The following is an 18,464-nucleotide window of genomic DNA, read 5'->3' on the forward strand; positions in this document are numbered from 1 at the left end:
AGTTGGTTATAGTTGTGTGGCTTTATTTCTGGGTTCTCTAATGTCTAATCTGGGTTCTCTAACCTCTAACCTGTTACATTGGTCTATGTGTCTGTTTTCGTACCAGTACCATGCTGTGTTGGTTACTATAGCCTTGTACTATAGTTTGAAGTCAGGAAATGCGATGACACCAGCTTTGTTCTTTTTACTTAGGATAGTTTTGGCTATTTGGGCTTGTTTCTGGTTCCATATTAATTTTAGAATCGTTGTTTCTACTTCTGTGGGAAATGTTGTTGGTAGTTTGATAGGAATAACATTGAATCTGTAAATTGCTTTGGGCAGTGTGGCCATTTAAAAAATATTGATTCTTCCTACCCATGAGCATGGATTGTTTCTCCATTTGTTTGTGTCATCGCTGATTTCTTTCAGCAGTGTTTTATAGTTCTCATTGTAGAGATCTTTCACCTCTGTGGTTAGCTGTATTCCTACGTATTTTATTCTATTCATGGCTAATGTGAATGGTATCGTATTCTTAAATTGGCTCTCAACTTGTATGTTGATAATTTATAGAAATGCTCCTGATTTTTCAAATTTTTATTTTGTATCCTAAAACTTTGCTGGAGTTGTTTATTAGAACCACAAACTATTGGACAGAGACTATGGGGTTTTCTAGGTATAAGATCATATCTTCTTTGAAGAGACTTCGTCTTTTCATATTTGGATGGATTTTATGTCTTTCTTTTGCCTAACTCCTGGCTAGGACTTCCAGTACTATATTGACTAGGCATGAAAAGAGTGCACATCCTTGTCTTATTATAGTTCTCAAAGGGAATGCTTCCAGGTTTTGCCCATTCAGTTTGTTGTTGGCTGTGAGTTTGTCATAGATGGCTGTTATTATTTTGAGGTATGTTCCTTTGATGCCTAATTTGTTGAGGGTTTTTAAAATGAAGGGTTGTTGAATTTTATTGTATTTTTAAAATTTTATTTCAATAGATTTTGGGGAGCAAGTGGTTTTTGGTTACATGGATAAGTTCCTTAGTAGTGATTTCTGAAATTTGGTGTACACGTCACCTGAGCAGTGTACAGTGTACCCAATATGTAGTCTTTTTTCCGTCACATCCCTCTCATCCTTCCCCTTGAGTCCCCAAAGCCCATTATATTATTATTATGTCTTGCATCCTCATGTATTAGCTCTCCTGAAGCTTAGCTCTCATGTGTAAGTGAAAACATACAATATTTGGTTTTCCATTCCTGAGTTACGTCACTTAGAATAATGGCCTCCAACTCCATCCAAGTTGCTGCAGAGGCTGTTATTTCATTCTGTTTTATGGCTGAGTAGTATTCCCTGGTGTATATATAACACATTTTCTTTATCCACTCCTTGGATAATGGTTATTTAGGTTGGATTCATATTTTTGCAATTGCAGAAGTACTGCTATAAACGTGTGTGTATGTGTCTTTTTCAAATCTGGAGGCATCATATTACCAGTTGATATGGGTTGGCTGTGTTCCTACCCAAATCACATCTTGCATTGTAGCTCCCATAATTTGTTCATGTTGTGGGAAGGACCCAGTGGGAGACAGTTGAATCATGGGGCAGTTCTCCCATACTGTTCTCATGGTAGTGAACAAGTATCATGAGATCTGATGGTTTTATAAGGGGAAACCCCTTTTGCTTGGCTCTCATTCTTCTTTTGCCTGCTGCCATATGAGATATGCCTTTAACCTTCTGCCACGATTTTGAGGCCTTCCTAGCCATGTAGAACTGTGAGTCCATTAAGCCTCTTTCTTTTGTAAATTGCCCAGTCTCGGGTATGTCTTTATCAGCAGTCTGAAAACAGACTAGTACACCTGACTTCAAACTATACTATAAGGCTATAGTTACCAAAGCAGCATGGTACTGATGTAAAAATAGTCACATAGACCAATGGAACAGAATAGAGAACCCAGCAATAAAGCCAAATACAGCCAACTGATCTTCAACAAAGCGTACAAAAACATAAAGTGGGGAAAGGACACCCTATTGAACAAGTGGTGCCAGGATAACTGGTAAGCCGCACATAGAAGAATGAAAATGGATCCCTATTTGTCACCATATACAAACATCAACTCAAGATTGATCAAAGCGTTAAATATAAGGCTTGAAACTATAAAAATTCTAGAAGACAACATTGTAAAAACTCTTGTAGACATCAGTCTAGGCAAAGAGTTCATGACTAAGACCCCCAAAACAAATACAACAAAAGCAAAAATAAACAAATGGCACTTAATTAAACTAAACAGATTCTGCACAGAAAAAGAAATAATCAACAGAGAAAACAGACAACCTACAGTGTGGGAGAAAATATTTGCAAACTATGCATTCAACAAAGGTTGTTGAATTTTACTGAAATCCTTTTCTGCATCTATTAAGAGGATCGTAGGGTCTTGTTTTTAGTTCTGTTTATGTGATTAATTACATTTATTATTTTGCGTCTATTAAACCATCCTTGCATCCCAGGTTTAAAGCCTGCTTGGTCATGGTGGATTGGCTTTTTGATGTTTTCCTAGATTTGGCTTTCTAGTATTTTGTTTAGAATTTTTGCATCTATGTTTATCAGAGTATTGGCCAGAAGTTTTCTTCTTTTGTTGTGTTTCTGTGGGGTTTTGATATACAATGATGCTAGCCTCATAGAATGTGTTAGGGAGGAGTCCCTCTTCCTCAATTTTTGCAATACGTTAGTAGGATTGGTACCAGCTCTTCTTTATACATCTGGTAGAACTAAGCTGTGAATCTATCTGGTCCAAGTTGTTTTTTTTTTTTTTTTTTTTTTTTTTTTCCTGGTTGGTAGGCTTTTTATTACTGACTAAATTTCTGAACTCATTATTTCTCTGTTCCGAGTTTTAATTTCTTCATGGTTCAATCTTGGGTGGTATATATTTTTAGGAATTTATTTGTTTCTTCCAGGTTTTCTAGCTTGTGTTCATAGAGGATTTCTTAATAGTTTCTGGGGGTTGTTTGTATTTCCATGTAGTTGGTGGTAATGTTCCATTTGTCATTTCTGATTGTGTTTATTTGGATCTTCTTTTTTTCATTATTAGTCTAGCTAGTTGTCTCTCAATCTTATTTATTTCTTCAAAAAAACCAACTTTTTTAAAAATCTTTTGTATCATTTTTCACATCTCTGTTATATTGAGTTGCTCTATGATTTTGGTTATTATTTTTCTTCTACCTTTTTGGTTGGTTGGTTCTTGTTTTTCAAGTTTCTCTAGTTGTGATGTAAGGTGATGTTAATTTGAGATCTGTCAGGCTTTTTGATGTGGATTTTCAGTGCTGTAAACTTTCCTCTTAATAGTGCTTTAGCTGTGTCCCAGGGGTTCTGGTATGTTGTATCTTTGTTTTCATTAGTTTCAAATAATTTTTTGGTTTCTGCCCTAATTTCATTGCGTACCCAAAAGTAATTCAGTAGCAGATTGTTTAATGTCCATGTAATTGTATGGTTTTGAGAGATTTTGGCATTGACTTCTTTTTTTTTTTTTTTATTGCATTGCACTGTGGTCTAAGAATGTGATTGGTATGATTTCAGTTTGTGTGTGTATTTTTTGAGAACTGCTTTAGGGATGATTGTGTGGTCAGTTTTAGAGTATGTGCCATGTGCAGATGAGATTAATGTCTATTCTGTTTTTGTTGGATGGAGTGTTATGTAGAAATCTGTTAGATCCATTTGGTCATGTGTCAAGTTCAGGTCCTGGTATCTTTGTTAGTTTTCTGTCTTGATGATATTTCTGGTACTGCCAGCAGGGTGTTGAAGTTTCCTACTGTTATTGTGCATTTATGTAAATCTCCTTGTAGGTCTCTAAGAACTAGAACTTGCCTTATTGATCTGGGTACTCCAGTATTGGGTGCATATATATTTAGGATTGTTAAGTCTTCTTGAATTGAACTCCTTATTATATAATGTCCCTCTTTGTCCTTTTTTGATCGTTGTTGGTTTAAAGTCTTTTTTGTGTGAAATTAGATTAGCACCCCTTGCCCTTTTTCATATTGTGTTTGCTTGGTGAATTTTTCTCCATCCGTTTAATTTGACCCTATGGATGTCACTGCATATCAGATGGGTCTCTTGAAGACAGCATACAATTGGGTTTTACTTCTTTATCTAACTTGCCACTGCGTGCCTTTCAAATGGGGCGTTTAGCCTATTTACATTCAAATTTAACACTGATATGTGCAGATTTGGTCCTGTCATCATGTTGTTAGCAGGTTAATATGCAGATTTGATTGTGTGGTTGCTTTATAGTATCAATAGTCTATGTACTTAAGGGGATTTTTATGGTGCCACTAACAGTCTTTGATTTCCATGTTTAGCACTCCTTTAAGGACCTCTTGTAAGGCAGATCTGGTGTTAACAAATTTCCTTAGCATTTGTTTGTCTGACAGGAATCTTATTTCTCATTAGCTTATGAAGCATATTTTGGCTGGATATGATATTCTTGTTTGGAATTTGTTTTATTTAAGAATGCTGCATATAGGCCCCAAATCTCTTCTGGCTTATAGCATTTCTGCTGGAAGGCCACTCTTAGCCTGATGGAGTTCCCCTTACAGGTGACCTGCTTCTTCTCTCTAGCTGCCTTTAATATTTTTTCACATTGACCCTGAAGAATATGGTGAGTATGTGTCTTGGGGATGGTCATCTTATATACTGTCTCATATGGCTTCTATTCATTTCTTGAATTTGAATGTTGACCTTTCTAGTGAGGTTGGGGACATTCTCATGGACAGTATTCTCAAATATGTTTTCCAAGTTACTATCTCTTTCTCTCTGTGTTTTAGGGATGCCAGTGAGTTATTGGTTTGGTCTCTTTACATAATTCCACATTTCCAGAGGTTTCGTTCCTTTTTTTTATTCTCTTTGTTTTTGTCTAACCGAGTTGATTGGAAGAACTGATCTTCAAGCTCAGATTCTTCCCTCAGCGTGGTCTTTTCTGCTGTTAGTACTTCTGATTATATTATGAAATTTTTACAGTATGTTTTTTCAGCTCTTTCTATTGGTTTTGGTTCTTAAAATGGGAATTTTATCTTTCAACTCTTGTTTTATTTACTTCTTTAGATTCTTTGGATTTGCTTCAACTTTCTTCTGAATCTTGATGTTCTTCATTCCTATCTATATTCTAAACCTTTTGTCTGTCATTTCCACCACTTTCGTCTGGTTAAGTACCATTGCTGTGGAGGTAGTGCGGTTGTTTGGAGGTAAGAAGACACTTTGGTTTTTCCAGTTGCCCAAGTTCTTGCACTCATTCTTTTTCATGTGTGGGCTGATGTTCCTTTAATGTTTGATGTTGCTGTCCTTTGGATTTGTTGTTGTTTTGTTTTGCTGCGGTCATTGTAAAAGTGATGTGTCTCTTGATTACGTCTGGGAGCTCCATCCCAGGGAAATGCAGAGCTGCTGCCAGCCCAAGTGCTCAGGTTGGGGTAGGATGGCTGTACTGGGGACCCTGGTAGGGAAGCTCTGCCCAGTGAGGAGTAGCACTGGCAGAGACCTTCATGGAAAATAATCTGGCCTCTTCTCTGTAAGGCTGCTGCCGTGTGCTGGAGGCCAGCAATATTTTGGGCTCTTCTCTCCCTTCTCAGCCTGAGTGTAGTAGAGGTGGGGGCTGAGGCATTGGCCAAAATGTCAGGCCTATCAGTTACCTCTGGGAGCTTTATCCCAGAAGAATTGCAGAGCTGCTATTGGCCTGAATTCTTAGGTGGGGTTGGTGTGGTTGTGTTAGGATCACAGGCCAGTGGGCTTTGCCTAGACAGGTGTAGCAGAGGCAAAGCCTGCAGTCCGTCCATTCCTCAGCACCATGAATATGGCCCCTATCCTGGGGGCATGTGAGAGAGTCTGGCCTCCCTTGTTGGTGGGTCTATGGTAGCTAGTGCAAGAGTGCTCAGGAGTCCAAGGCCCATGGGCATCCTTATGTGCCTGAGTGGCAACTCTGCCCACCCGGAAAACTCCAGGCAGCCTGTGTCAGTCTGGAGGCCTTGGGAATAGAGGGTCTGTGGGGGTCTCCTGTGTCCAGGATTGCAAAGGTTCATGGCATAAGTGTGAGCCTCTGGGGGCTTCTGCTGACTTACCATTTCCCTGTGGTGGGGAACCCCCCTTGTCTTCCTGCCAGTCCTGGGTGGGCAGCTGTCCTGTCTTGCACTTCTCTGCTCTCTGTGCGTCATGGTGCTCCTTTGATGAATTCCAACATGTCTTCCTGGATGATTCAGTGAAAGAGCTTGTGTTTACTGGCTACTGTGTATCTTCTCCTTGAGAGCAGCATACACTGGCTGCTTCTAATCAGCCATCTTCATACCTCCCCAAACAAAAATTCTTAATAACAAGAGCTAACCAAATACAAAATCAGTAGAAGAAAAGAAATAATAATGATCAGAGCAGAAATAAATGAAATTGAAATGAAGAAAATAATACAAAAGATCAATGAAACAAAAAGTTGGTTGTTTTAAAAGATGAAATTTACAAACCTTTAGCTAGACTAACAAAACAAAAGAGAGAAAACACCCAAATAAATAAAATAATAGATGAAAAAGACATTCAGCCAATACTGCAAAAATTCAAAGGATCATTAGTGGCTACTATGATCAACTATATGCCAATAAATTGGAAAATCTAGAAGAAATGGATAAATTCCCAGACACACGCAACCTACCAACATTGAACCATGAAGAAATCCAAAATCTGAGCAGGCAAATAACAGTGAGATGGAAGACGTAGTAAAAATCTCCCCAGAAGGAGAACCCTGGGACTTGATGGCTTCACTGCTGGATTTTACCAAATATTTAAAGAAGAAATACCAGTTCTACTGAAACTCTTCTGACAAATAGAGAAGAGGGGAATACTTCCAAACTCATTCTACAAGGCTAATATTACCCTGATATTAAAACACATCAAACAAGAAAACTATAGACCAGTATCCCTGATGAATATTGATGCAAAAATCTTCAAAAATACCAGCAAACCAAATTCCAAAACACATTAAAAAGATCATTCATGATGACCAAGTAGGATTTATCCCAGAGATGCAAGGACGGTTCAGCAATTCAAATCAGTCAGTGTGCTACATCATATCAACAGAATGAAGGATCAAAATCGTATAATCATTTCAATTGATGCTGAAAAAGCATTTGATAAAATTCAACATCAGTTCATGATAAAAAACCTTCAAAAAACTTGCTATCACAGGAAGCTCACCCTGCATTTTTCCCTGGAGGAATGGTTCAGTATTCTGTAAATCAGTATTCACAGCTACTTTATAGAATATAACTGCTGGAAATAACAAGAATCAGCTCTATTTTTATTGCAGGAACAGTTGGAGAGGGTGAGTCTTATGGGTAAGTTACCTCATACTCATCTTTTAGCCCTGCTGTTTGTAAATTTCCATGTGAGAGAATTCTGTTTTAGGACCTGTTATCTTTTGTAGAGAGCCAGTTTTCAATCTCTCATTGATTTTAAATAAGTTGTAATTTTGACTTGAGTTATTATTTTGAGTTAAAAATAGTTTTAAGTCAAGGTCTTTCCTCTTGTGAAAACTCGATTATCTCTGCTCAATTTTAATGCTGTTTGATTAATGACAGCCTCATGAGGCTGTAAGTTTTTTAATAGCACCCCAAACTCTGATAACTTTTTGAATATCTTATTTGGTTTTCTAAATTGGAGGCTGGCACATTTTTTTTTGTAAATGGCCTCATGGTAAATGTTCTAGGCTTTGCAGGATGCATGAGATCTCTTGTCACATATTCTTGTTTTTACATATCTTTAAATATGTTTTTTAAAAACATTTTTAGCTTAGCGTCCAGGCCAGATTTAGCCCAGAATTGTAGCTTGCCAATCTTCGTTCAAACATTTTCAATGTGCTGTACCATTAGCTTTCCCTCTTTAAGACAGTGACATGTACTTCACCAGTATAACAGACTTGCAGATGCCCTAGTGTGCCAGTCTTCCTGATTTCTTTTGACAAAATTTGCGACCTTTTTTATTTGGAGGTAATAAATATGTTGAATAGATTTTATTGTTCTCACTGTTCTCACTAGAGCCTGATTAGCATGAAATACATGTGAAAAGAAAAATAAGGAATAAGCACGGCCACTTAATTTTTTTATTCAGCAAACAGAAGGAATGGGAAACTAAACTTAATTGCCTATGTACCAAATGTAAGCCGTTTTAATATAACTCCTTATTTAATCCTTGTGATAATCAACAGGATGGCATACACATTTTTTCAGATATTTAACCTAATAGTACTTAGTTAACCTAATTAAGAAATCACTGTCCACTGGAAATTTCTGCAATGATGAACTTGTTTTATATCTGTGGTCTACATTATGGCTATTGAGCACTTGAAATGAGACTAATGCAACTGAAGTTTTTATTTATTAATAATTTTAATTTCAATTTAAATGACCACATGTGGCTAGTAGTTACCATACTGGGCAGCATAACTTGAAGAACTTCAATAATTTGTTCAAGTTTAGACAGTAAGTTCTGTTTAACTCCTAAGCTTATATATATGTATATATATAATTTTTTTTTTTTTGAGACAGAGTTTTGCTCTTGTTGCCCAGGCTGGAGTGCAATGGTGCTATTTCGGCTCACTGTAACTTCTGCCTCCTGGGTTCAAGCGATTCTCCTGCCTCAGCCTCCCAAGTAGCTGGGATTACAGGCATGCACCACCATACTCAGCTAATTTTGTATTTTTAGTAGAGACAAGGTATCACCATGTTGGTCATGCTGGTCTCGAACTCCTGACCTCAGGTGATCCACCAGCCTCGGCCTCTCAAAGTGCTGGGATTACAGGCATGAGCCACCACTCCCGACCCTAAGCTCATATTTTTTTTCGGTTGTGCCATACTGCCTCCTCAATAAAAGTCAAGGAATCTATGAAGACAGTAGGAAAGAATGGTAACTGTAAGGTAACTTATTACCTTACAGAGTAAAAAATGTGGAGAAAGTACTTAGGCAATGTTCAAGGTATATTAACTTTTAGGCTATGAGCTCAATGAGTAAATCCATAATCTGGAATACTAACTAGATCATAATTATCAAGCAATACCTATGAAATTATTTTATAGTCTACATATTATTATTGCATTATATGAAGTAACGTGAGTATACTCTGTGATCATTAGTGTGTTGAAAAAATTCAGATATTAACATACTTTGAAAGTATTTGTCTTATATCCAGGGAGTAGTCTCTTAGGAAGAAGTAAAGTCTAGTCAGGTATTTCAAAAAAAACTTTTAAATGTTATAAAATTTTACATCCTTCCTGTAGTATAGAGCTTTTATTAACAAAATTTCCCTGGTTCATGGGGACCATACTTGCATCAGTTTTAATATACATTTAAATTATACTTGACATAAGTATGGTGTGGAAATCTTGTTATTTCATTAATGAATACCAACTGGGTATAAGAAATAAAAAAAGTGATGTCTTTAAGGGAAGCATGCATAGATAAATAATTCTGTGATACTGTTTCCTGTACTAGAAGGAGGCATGGGGGAGAAGAATAAACAAAACTTATCTTCTTAGTGTTGACTCTTAATTTTACCCTGTATTTTTACAGCCCCAATCTAAATCAGAGTCCTGCCCAGTTTAAACAGGAAATTACTTAACTGATTGATGCCTGAGTAGCTTCCCTTGCTCTTCTCAGAAAATATTAAAAACAGTGTCAGAAATGAAGTATAGGCACTATCACTGTCATTGGAGAACATTTCGAATCCTTTAGCCAATGATTCTTCCAGGTGTTGCAGTTTTATTTGTGTGTAAAACAAGGAGACCGCTTCCCTCATGATGTCCTTTGTCAAAATTCAGGAAGCTTCTTTCCCATCTAAAGAATCAGAGTGTTAAAATATTTGTACCTTGGAAAGCTTTACACTTGGCCTTGCTGAATGGATAATCTTTCGAAATTATTTTGGTACCTGAATAACACTAGAACACTTTATTCTTAGAGTCAGTACTTTTCCTGCATTCTTAATTCAAATCAAGTTATAGCTAAAACAAAGATCACTTTTTGCTTTAGGTTTAGCATGAAACAGGTAAAAGGGAATGCATTGGGAAAATTGGGGCGAAGGATTTATAATAGAAATAATTCATTTTTATGGATAATGTTATTATAAATTGTATTTCAAGATGCAGCCTGCATCACTCAGTACTCCAGACCACTCTTATCCTTTACATTCTCCAGAGCATTTATCAACTTGTAATATAACATATAGTTTATTGTGTTTATTGCCTGTCTCTTCTCTACTAGAATGTCATTTGTATGAGAGCAGGAATCTTTGTTTTGTTCACTGATATATTCTAAGCACTAAAACCAGAGTCTGGCACATAGTAGGTGTTCAACTGATGTTTGTAGACTGAATGAATACCAAGACCAATCCCACTCCATCCCTCAGATTTTAGTAATTATTACATTGCTATATTATTATGTAATAATATTCCAGATAAATATTATATTGCTATATTCCTTATGAAGTAGTTAACAAACAGGTAAAAATAGTACTCTGCCATCCAGTATGAGAAGATAATTTTATGAACTGTGTCTTAAAAATGTATGAAGTAATTTGGAGTGTTTGAATATTTAATATATTACAGTGAAACCAATAGATTACCTGAGATTCTTCCAGAATTTATTAGGAAATGGAAGATGGAAAGCTTTTCAACTAAAAAGGTGTTTTTGATATATCTTTCTCAGATGGGAAAACTGACAACCATGCCTGCAGGTCTGATATATGCATCTGTAAGTGTACATGCAGTCAAAGAAGAGGAATCCAAAAAGCAGCTAGTGAAACCAGAGCAGGTAATTTGCCTACAAAGGTTTATGAACTTTGTATAATATCAAGATAACACAAAAGCTATATTTTTTAAAATTATCTTTACTCATCAAAAATGTCTTAGAAGTCTTTGTTAGGTAGGTTTTAAAAGTTGAGAGAAATAGTTATGAAGTATCTCAAAAGACAATATGTAACTCAAACATCTAAAATTCTAACTCCAATGAAAAACAACTGGTGGTTTTTCTTAATGAATAATCAATAAGTAGTAGAGGGTGTTAGACGTTCTAGGCAGTCTGATTTTTCTTTCTTGAAAAACGTATATAGGTACATTCAGTATTAGGAAACTTCAGTTTAAGAGATTCATTAAGATCTCAGTTTTGGAAGTGACCTTAGATGTTTTCTAGATCAACCTTCTGTATGGTACTGTAATTCCCTCTATAGCAGACACATTTAGTGGCCATATATCTTCTACGTGAATAAAACTCTAGATAAAGGAGTCTAAGTAGCCCATTCCATTTTCTAAATCCTCTCATTTAATTTAAGGTCCTTTCCTTATGTCAGACAGAAATTAGTCTCATAATCACTTCTACCTGTTGGTACTGTATCTCTTGCATTGGTGCCAAACAGAAAACTTCTCTCTTTCAAAAAACAAGCCTTTAAATATCAGTTATACTTTAAGTAATTTTGCTTCCAGGATAAACATTTTAAAGCATTTAGTTGCTTCAACTATTTCTCATACATCACAGCTCTGAGTTCCTCACTATCATGATCAGCCTCTGCCAAGCATGTTCAGGATAGTTAGTGTTTTCTTCAGGTGTAAGTACTTTGTTTTTGTTTTTAAAAAGCACTTTGGTTTTTGGTGCCATGACTTGGATGTATGAACCAAGGTGTTTTGACTGCTACAGGACAGAGTCAGTCTCTGACTTCTCCTCTTCTAGATGTTATATTTCTATTAATGCTGCCTAATATCGTGTTAGTTTTTATGTTTGAGTGCTCAAAATCAACCATGCTCATAAGCAGCCTTTGACCGTGATACAGTAAGCATGTGGTTCTCTAAAATTCATTAAGCCTTTTTACATGGACTACCAGTGAGGTATGCCTCATCCCAGTCTGTACTTAGGCATTTGAACTTTTTGGACTCGTTGAAGGTATATTTATACCTGTTTAAATTTTACCTTGTTGATCTGGCTTATCATGCCAGCCTGTTGAGGTGTAATTGTGGTTACTAATTCTATTCATCATTGTGCTTTTTATCTCTTCCCACTTTAAGTCATCCCTAAGGTTTATCTACACACTTAATAATATGTTTTTGAATCAGGCCTGAATTTGAATCCTGCTTCCATGACTGACTACTTAGATGACATTGGGCAGAACTCTTAATGGTGTCATAAGTATTCTGTTGTATGAATGTACTACCATCAAATAAATGTAAAATTTTCATAAATTTTTGGAAATGTAGACTATTTCCAGCTATTGCTATTGTATTCAGTACTTGTTGAACCACTTTGTATTGAATCTATATATACATCTATAACCATTTCCTTAGAATGAATTTCTAGAAGCAGAAGTGTAGGTCAAAAGGCACAAAAAATTGATAATATTGCCAAACTAACATGCATAAAGGTAATATTCATAAATTCAACCAAAAATATTTTCTAAGCTCCTCTATATATATTTGTGAGGCACTGTTCTAATTACTAAAGTTTATTTTCATTAATGGTCTAGGGTAGAGTCATTTTCCTACCCGCTAACTGATTCTAAGTATTTTTTTAATTTTTTCTTTTTATTAATCTTAGGAGGATGTTGATTTTAAGGCTTCCTTGACACTCCCATATCTGGACAGCTCAAATCTAGGTAGGAAGATAAATCCCTAATGACTGAATTTAATTTTTGAAATTTTAAAATAAAGTAGTGCTGTTTATTATGGAATACACAGTATTCCTTGGTATTTGTTGTATTCCCCAAGTACATTTTAAATATCATTTAATTGAATTACTCATTAAACAAAGCTGGTTGCCAACTACGTGCTAGGGACTATATACAAAGTCAGGATCCAATCCTTGAGGACTGTAGAATTTCTGAAGGGATTAAAATGTGATTTATGTGCAACATTTCTAGCTACTTTTATTGTGTAAAGTGAGCTATACTTCCGTTTAAATCTATAATAATGCTTCTACTAAACCAGAATACTTTATGAATGAAGTGTTCTAGTTATTTGGTTATTTGAATCTTTTGGTAAACTTGTAGCTAAACAGAAAATCTGTTTTAGTTCAACTCTTCTCACTAAGCGTCTTTTTAAATATTCTCAATGTATTCCTGCCTTAGATGCCATCTAGTGAACATAATTAAATCTCTCTTTAATAGAAAACTCTGTAGGACCATGAGACAATCATTTTTTTAACCATGAAATCTACAGTGTTCAGATCAGTAAAATGACTAGCAATTGGAATGCATGTATATAGCCAGCCCTACACATCCCTGAACATTTCTTTTTAAAATCCCTCTATGAGATGAATTGTACTTATTTTCTTGTCATTTGCTTGTTGTCACTGAGAAATAACAGAAAAAATACTGATTTGAGAGTTTTAGTTACTTTGGTTCAATTTAATTTTAAATGTGGTTTTATAGCTTACTAAATGTAATCATAATTTCGAAATGAGAACAAACAATTTCTATCTATACAACAAGTGGCATTTAACCCCAAGGCCTCCAAAATTTATAGTGAGAATGCTCTTCTCAGTGGAGACTATAGTAACATCCTACTGGCTAGCTCTTAAAATTCTTACAGTAGAGCTGAAATCCTGTCATCATAAACCTTTCAACTATGCCCATGCCTTAGAAGGAAAATACTTTAAAACACTGATTCTTAACCATTCTGACCCCTTTGAGAGTCTGATAAGAACTTTGAATGCTGTTCCTAGAAAACTTCATATACAAAATTTTGTTTACAATTGGCAACAGATAAAGAACCTGAATCCGTGAGACACGGTGCCTCACGCTTATAATCCCAGCACTTTAGGGTGCCAACGTGGGCGGATTGCTTGAGCTCAGGAATTGGAGACCAGTCTGGGCAACAGGGTGAAACCCCGTTTCTACAAAAAAAATACAAAAATTAGCCAGGTTTGTTGGGGGTGTGCCTGTAGTCCCAGCTACTCAGGATGCTGAGGTGGGAGGATTGCTTGAGCCCGGAAGGTTGAGGCTGCAGTGAGCTGTGTTCATGCCACTGTACTCTAGCCTGGATGACAAAGCAAGACCCTGTCGCAAAAAAAAAAAAAAAAGAAAAGAAAACTTAATCAGCAGGCTTTGATGGGGACAGAGGAGAGAATAAGAACAATGAGTGTAGTAAAGTTTGGAATTGGGATGTGTAAATAATAGAGAGGATAGAAACATGATGGACAAACATGTAAGTAAATAACGTTGCCCACTCTAACACCAGTACATCCACATATATCTCTCCTTTCTAGGGGAGAGGGGAAACTTCTCTACTTGCAGTGCACCTGCTTTTTATATATAAAATGCATCTTTAATATAAAATATGCATCTCTCACCTTCCTAATTACACACAGTTGCCAATGTGGTGAATTTATTTATTTTTTTTTTCTTTCTTTTTTTAAATTTATTATTATTATTATACTTTAAGTTCTAGGGTACATGTGCATAACCTGCAGGTTTGTTACATATGTATACTTGTGCCATGTTGGTGTACTGCACCCATCAACTCGTCAGCACCCATCAACTCGTCATTTACATCAGGTATAACTCGAGAAACAAGAAATGGGGAAAGGATTCCCTATTTAATAAATGGTGCTGGGAAAACTGGCTAGCCATAAGTAGAAAGCTGAAACTGGATCCTTTCCTTACTCCTTATACGAAAATTAATTCAAGATGGATTAGAGACTTAAATGTTAGACCCAATACCATAAAAACCGTAGAGGAAAACCTAGGTAGTACCATTCAGGACATAGGCATGGGCAAAGACTTCATGTCTAAAACACCAAAAGCAACGGCAGCAAAAGCCAAAATTGACAAATGAGACCTAAGTAAACTAAAGAGCTTCTGCACAGCAAAAGAAACTACCATCAGAGTGAACAGGCAACCTACAGAATGGGAGAAAATTTTTGCAATCTACTTATCTGACAAAGGGCTAATATCCAGAACCTACAAAGAACTCAAACAAATTTACAAGAAAAAAACAAACAACCCCATCAAAAAGTGGGCAATGTGGTGAATTTAAATCTAAGTATTAGTGTAGAAAGATAAACACTAACTCTTTAATCCTGGTATGGGAAGTAAAGAGCCATTTAATGGTAAAGCAAGACTTTTCTGACTTACTACTGGAAAAACTTTACCAAACTGACACTGTCTTATGGTTTATATGTCTTTTAAATTTTAATTTAAAAAGCTGACATAAAATTGTATGCATTTACCTTGTACAGCATGATGCTTTGAAGTATATATACATTATGGAATGACTAACTCAGTTTACATATGTATTACCTTAAATAGTTATCATTTTTGTGATGAGGACATTTTATACCCACTCTTAGCATTTTTCAAGAATACAATATAGTGTTAACTATAGTTTCATGTTTGTTGTTGATAGAGGACCAAATCCAAAGTCATTAATCATCTAGTTCCCTTGCTGTTGATTTGTAAACTTGATCATTTCCAGTTATATCTTCATGAAACACCAAGCTTCATAGGATGATTTATACCCTAAATATAAAAGCCAAAAAAAAAAATTTTTTTTTTAAAAGGAAGTAAATCCCTACCTGGTTAAATTTTTCATTGTGCTTTTGTGTATGTGTGTTTTTATTAAATACTAATTAGAATAAAAAGGCTGTTCAAAATATGAAAGGTATGATATGATGATAATGATGTACAGCTGTGTGCCTACTACCCAATTTAAAGGAAAACAAAATCCCCTGTGTTCCCATTTCATTCCATTCAGAGGTTATCATTACCCTGAATTTTTACTATTATTCTCCTCCTTTACTTTTAAATTTTACCTTATATGTCTGTATTGCTAAGCAATATGTTTTTGGGTTTTTTTAAGTAAACTTATATTCCTGAAATTCATCCAAATTTTTCCATATTGCTGTAATTTTTATATTTACCCCCTAATTTCTAATATTTCTTTGTACGAATATGCCCCAATGTATCCATTTTACTGTGGATGGACATTGGGTTGGTTGTAATTAAAATGTTGCTATGAACATTATTATACATAACTCTGGGTGTGCAAAAACAGTAGTTTCTCTAAATATACATAAGAGTAGAACCACTATATTATACTATATTTGGCATCTTTTAATTTCTGGGTTTTAAATAGTCTTTATAAACAGTTTACCACATCATTCCTGTATTTAAGATGGTTTTTTCAAAGTATTTTATCAGCATTTTTAGTTGTTTTTAGGAAGAAGGCTGATTAGGATTCCTGTTCTGCCATACTGCTGTTACGGACAGTCCAGCTATTTTACGTTTTTGACATGAACATTTTTTGCCTGTAGCTCCCTATATATACTGCACCACCGCTTCAGTCTAAATATGTTGAAGAGCAGCCTGGTCATTTACAAATGGGTTTTGCTTCCATCCGGACTGCAACTGGTTGTTATATTGGCTGGTGCAAGGTAAGTCAATTCTGATAGTGGTTTAATATCAGAGGTTTCTGATTTAATTGTTCCAGTTACCTATTGATGTGTAGAAAACTAATCCAAAACTTAGTGGCTTAAAACCACAACCATTATGTTACATCTTATGATTCTGTAAGTCACAAATTTGATCTGAGTTCAGACAGATGATTTGTCTGTTGCATGTGACATTGACAGAGGTGGCCCAGTGGTGTTCATCTGGCAAATGAGCTGATCTAGACAGTCCAAGACAGCTTTATTTGCATATCTGGCACCTTGTTAAAGATGGCTGGATGGCTGGGTTCAGCTGGGATTATTGACTAGAATGCCTACACATGGCCTCTCAAGCATGGTGATCTCAAATAGGTCAGATATAACTTAACATGGGTAGTTCAGGGCTCCTAAAGACAATGTTACAAGTGGCCCTAGGCAGAATTTGTCAGGCTTTTTGCCTATCATCAGATGTCCAAGAAAGTCACTTCTACAGCATTCTATTGTTAAGTCACTAAGGCCAGCTTCGTTTTAAAGGGAAGGGAATTAGATGCCAATTCTCAGTAGAAGTTGCAGCAAATAATTTGTGGCTGTATTGAACCTACTGTACCCCTACTGCATAAATTAAAGTAGTTCAGCAAGCATTTGTGTCACCTAGCATGTACACAGTATCCCTCACTTTTTATGTGAAGTTCTGAGATTACTTCTGAATATTTTCTTCTTTGGCTAAGCAAAGTGTTGTTTACTTGTTGGGGTTATCCCATAAGACCATTCTAGCTACAGTAAGCTATTGGGCAAGCTAGAATACACGTGACTTTAATGCTTAGCCTTCAATTAGTGATATCCATCAGCAGAGTGGTGGAGTAAGCTGATACAACACTAATGTTTCTTTATCATCACATAAACATAATTGTGTTAGCATCGGTATCTCCAGTGTCAGTGTCTTAATGTTGTTACCAGTGTTTTCATCATTCTGACCTAGTAACCATGTGACTTTTCCCCAGCTGTAGCCTGATGGTGAACCACTGTTCTTGTTTAGTTTCTTCTATCCATTATCTTTAGAAAGAAATCTAATGAGCTTATAAAAAATAATGTATGCTTAGGTGAAATACCAAATCAATGAACTCTGATAATTCCAGATGATATTTCATTCAAATATCTGATAAATATATGATGTTATTTTTGAAAACTTGTGTTTGTCATACAATTTTTATGGTACTAGTTGTACTACACGCTACTAATAGTTTGCTCTAAGAGGGAAATACCTTAACCAATTATGGTCTGAATCATGTCCCTATGACTATATGCCAATAGCTAGATGATTCAGACTTAAGCTTCCTGAGATGTAATTTTCCATAATGTTCTCAGATTTTTCTTCAGTGAGATAAAATGTTCCTGAGAGGTCTTTAAATTGCTATTGTAACTATCATCCAATTTAAGACTCAAAAGAATGTTTTATTCCATTAAATATGCTCAAACAAATAGGTTGAAAAAAGGCAATTTCCAATGCATTTTGTCCTAAATGTAAACAACTTTTTTTTTTTCTAATTTTCCCCTAAAAATGTAATCTATTCTTTAAAAATTACGTCTGACTCAAATTTGTTCCACATTAAACCTTGAATCATGTAGAGCAAATTCAATTTCTACTACTGCTAGCTTGGTGTTTTGAAATTTAGATAGCACTGACCCCATGTGGTAAAAATGAATTCTTTAGCAGAGATAAGAAAAAAAATTTTTTAAAAGATGACTTAATGGTTAAATGACTCCCAATCGACTGGTCAATAGATATTTTAACTTTGAAGGTGCAATATTCTCAAGAGAGTCCCTACAGAAAAGTAGTTCAATAGCAGTTAGCATTTATGCTGATTTGTACAATTTTAAACCAAGATGAACCTCTGCATCTCTCTGATAACCATTAAAATATCTAAGATAAAATTACAAAACCAAGCTATCTCTATAACAAAAACTTATTTCTTCCCTGTCCAATATAATAATCTCTATTTTCTCTGCTTTGAAAGTCTTTTTTGTTCTGTTTTTATCCCATGGTTTCATAGCAGCTAGTTCAGAGAA

The 18,464-nt window shown here is 35.6% G+C and overlaps 1 protein-coding gene across 3 annotated transcripts in view; it reads left to right on the top strand.

The window, feature by feature from the left end:
- Window positions 1–18,464, top strand: part of APOOL (apolipoprotein O like) — an 82,314-nt gene that overhangs the window by 32,848 nt on the left and 31,002 nt on the right. For all 3 annotated transcript variants that reach the window (XM_003917944.4, XM_009197866.4, XM_021932867.2), the window contains exons 2-3: window positions 10,695–10,799; window positions 16,284–16,403. In XM_003917944.4, the coding sequence (XP_003917993.1) occupies window positions 10,695–10,799; window positions 16,284–16,403 (225 nt within the window). The remainder of the gene's footprint in view (window positions 1–10,694; window positions 10,800–16,283; window positions 16,404–18,464) is intronic.

Source organism: Papio anubis, chromosome X (assembly GCF_008728515.1).
Source record: "Papio anubis isolate 15944 chromosome X, Panubis1.0, whole genome shotgun sequence".
NCBI classification, from domain to species: domain Eukaryota; kingdom Metazoa; phylum Chordata; class Mammalia; order Primates; family Cercopithecidae; genus Papio; species Papio anubis.